At 43.6% G+C, this 3072-nt stretch overlaps 1 protein-coding gene across 1 annotated transcript; it reads left to right on the top strand.

Annotated features, from left to right (window-relative positions):
* Positions 1 to 1528: 1528 nt before the first annotated feature.
* Positions 1529 to 2555, top strand: LOC110325788 (olfactory receptor 10G2). The gene has a single exon (XM_021203898.1). It carries the CDS (start codon positions 1580 to 1582, stop codon positions 2534 to 2536), a length of 957 nt encoding a protein of 318 aa, XP_021059557.1. The 5' UTR covers positions 1529 to 1579; the 3' UTR covers positions 2537 to 2555.
* The last annotated feature ends 517 nt before the right edge of the window (positions 2556 to 3072 follow it).

Here is a 3072-nt window from a genome sequence, read left to right as displayed (position 1 = left end):
TTGGGAGGCAGAGGCAGGTAAATTTCTGAGTTCAAGGCCAGCCTGGTCTAGAGAGTGAGTTCCAGGACAGCCAGGGCTACACAGAAAAACCTTGTCTCAAAAAAAAAAAAAAAAAAAAAAAAAAAGGTAAGATGTATTTGGTTCATATTTGGTTCATGGTTCAGTCCATGTCTGCTTGGCCCTGTGCACCTGGGAGAATCTCTGTGATAGAAACCTTGGTGGCGGCTTCTTGGTAAGCAAGAAGCACTGTGAAAGTGTTTCCTTGTCGCCTGGCTGGTTCAGGTATTTGAAATCTTTATCGTTCTTTAGAAAGAGTTGCTGGATGGCAAACAGAAACCTGTGTGTATATACATGCACAAGCTTGCTAACAACCGTGTGCTGCAGGTCAATGCTTCTATAACAAACAATAAAAAGTTCCTCTGTAATTCTGCATTTTACTAAATTCAATCTAAATCAATAGACATATAAATCAATAAAACTAAACAATATCCTGAAATGCTAAAGAGCATGAGTGATCTCTAGAGTTTATTATCATGAAACTAGATCCATATTGTATAATCCCAAAGACTGACTTTGACCTCAAAGAAGTAGAAGGGTCCAACAAGCGAGATTACATTATTTATCACTTTTAAGGCACTAGCAGTTGAATAATGGAAAGATTGATGAGGAGTTAGACTATGTAAATAGAGTAAGATAGTTATTGGAAAGGTATATGTCATCATCATCAAGAATCAGAAAAGAGGGCTGGTGAGAAGGCTCAGCAGGTAAGAGCACCCAACTGCTCATCCAAAGGTGTAGAGTTCAAATCCCAGCAACCACATGGTGGCTCACAACCATCTGTAACAAGATCTGACTCCCTCTTCTGGGGTGTCTGAGGACAGCTACAGTGTACTTATATATAATAAATAAATAAATCTTTTTTTAAAAAATCAGAAAAGAATTCTTGGAGGTAGTGGTCCCCTAAACAAAACTGAGGGGAAGAACGGGTCCCACCCAGGGAAATGCTAAGTGCAAAACACATCCAGGAGGATGCTTCAGGAGAGACTTCAGTCTCCTGTATGGACCAACACTGAGTGGAAACCGACAGAATGGTGAAGGGCCAGACATTGACCATTTTGCATGCGATGGTGAGTATAGCTGATTCTTAGCTGTAGACAAAAAGGCAGTGTGGCGGTGAGATCAGTGGGGGGGATCTTAGGAGGGATCTTAGGATATCAGTTCACTGCCCTGCATTTGCTTTAGCCTCCCTTCATTAAAATTCTTTCTGATTGAACTTATCAATCCATCCTATAGCTGTCAGCTTCTTCTGTTCCTTGATCTGTGCAATATTGTTCTTTGCTGCCCCTCACTGAAAAGGAGGTTCCATACATCCACCAAAACAGCCAGCCTCTGGGTTATTTTTTTTTCCACATAAACCTAAATAATTAATAGGTGACACCAACTCTTCTTTCAAAACAATTTTATACACATATATTTCTCTCCTGCTAGCCACTGATCATCAATCAAAAACATCATCCTACCTCCTCCCTCTCTGCATTTCCCTTGTCTAACTTCATGGTTCATCTTAACAGACTAAGACATGAGAAGAAACAGAAACACATCGCTGGACACTGTGGTGACAGATTTCCTTCTCCTGGGCTTGGCTCACCCCCCAAATCTAAGAACCTTCCTCTTCCTGGTCTTCTTCCTCATTTACATCCTGACCCAGCTGGGGAACCTGCTCATCCTGCTCACTGTGTGGGCTGACCCCAAGCTGCATGCCCGCCCCATGTACATTCTTCTGGGTGTGCTCTCCTTCCTGGACATGTGGCTCTCCTCAGTCATTGTTCCTCGACTTATTTTAAACTTCACTCCCGCCAGCAAGGCTATCGCATTTGGTGGTTGTGTAGCTCAACTATATTTTTTCCACTTCCTAGGCAGCACCCAGTGCTTCCTCTACACTTTGATGGCCTATGACAGGTACCTGGCAATATGCAAGCCTCTTCGATACCCTGTGCTCATGAATGGGAAGTTGTGCACAATCCTAGTGGCTGGAGCTTGGGTGGCTGGCTCCATCCATGGGTCTATTCAAGCCACTCTGACCTTCAGATTGCCCTACTGTGGGCCCAACCAAATAGATTATTTTATCTGTGACATTCCCGCAGTGCTGAGACTGGCCTGTGCCGATACGACTATCAATGAACTGGTGACCTTTGTGGACATTGGGGTAGTGGCTGCCAGTTGCTTCATGCTGATTCTGCTCTCCTACGCCAACATAGTTCATGCCATCCTGAAGATACGCACTGCTGATGGCAGGAGGCGTGCCTTCTCCACCTGTGGCTCCCATCTCACTGTGGTCACAGTCTACTATGTCCCCTGTATTTTCATCTACCTTCGGGCAGGATCCAAGAGTCCCTTCGATGGAGCAGTTGCTGTATTTTACACTGTTGTCACTCCATTACTGAATCCCCTCATCTACACCCTGAGAAACCAGGAAGTAAAGTCTGCCCTGAAGAGGCTAACAGCAGGTAGAGGGAATGTGGGTGGAGATAAGTAGCCAGCGACTCAGGGACCACACACACACTCATCATCATCATCATCATCATCATCATCATCATCATCATAACTGCCATGTTCTTAACTACTGCTTCCCATGGGACAAATGCTCAACAATGATAATGGTTTAAACCAAACTGAGTTTAATTAAAATTGGAAGAAAATTCCTATCATAATCTTTTCATTGTAGACTATTGTAGAAATAAATGGGCACTTGACTTTTACCATCTCTGACGACTTCCTGAGAGGAGAAGATGCTTTGTGTAAGGCAGAGACAAACACTAATGCAGCTACATCTTAGCAAGCACATACCAGAAGCTTGGAAGGAAAATAAGATAAAACAAGGCTAACCACATTCCCGTTTTCACTGTCTTCACCCTTTGTCAGGCCCATCCAAACTCTGTGGGATTTGCTTGTCCGTGGCATCAATATTCCCAAGTAGCTGAACTTGAAAATCCTGACTCATTTTGATAGTTAATTTTGGTTGTCAGCTTGACACACCTGAGAGAAGGGGACCTCTGTTGAAGAGTTGGTTTT

This window comes from Mus pahari, chromosome 8 (genome assembly GCF_900095145.1).
Source record: "Mus pahari chromosome 8, PAHARI_EIJ_v1.1, whole genome shotgun sequence".
NCBI classification, from domain to species: Eukaryota; Metazoa; Chordata; class Mammalia; order Rodentia; family Muridae; genus Mus; species Mus pahari.
This window is presented reverse-complemented; position numbering and strand designations above follow the sequence as displayed.

Coding starts and splice junctions, on each gene's coding strand:
- LOC110325788 (XM_021203898.1), top strand. CDS start 1,580: ATGAGAAGAAACAGAAACACATCGCTGGACACTGTGGTGACAGATTTC.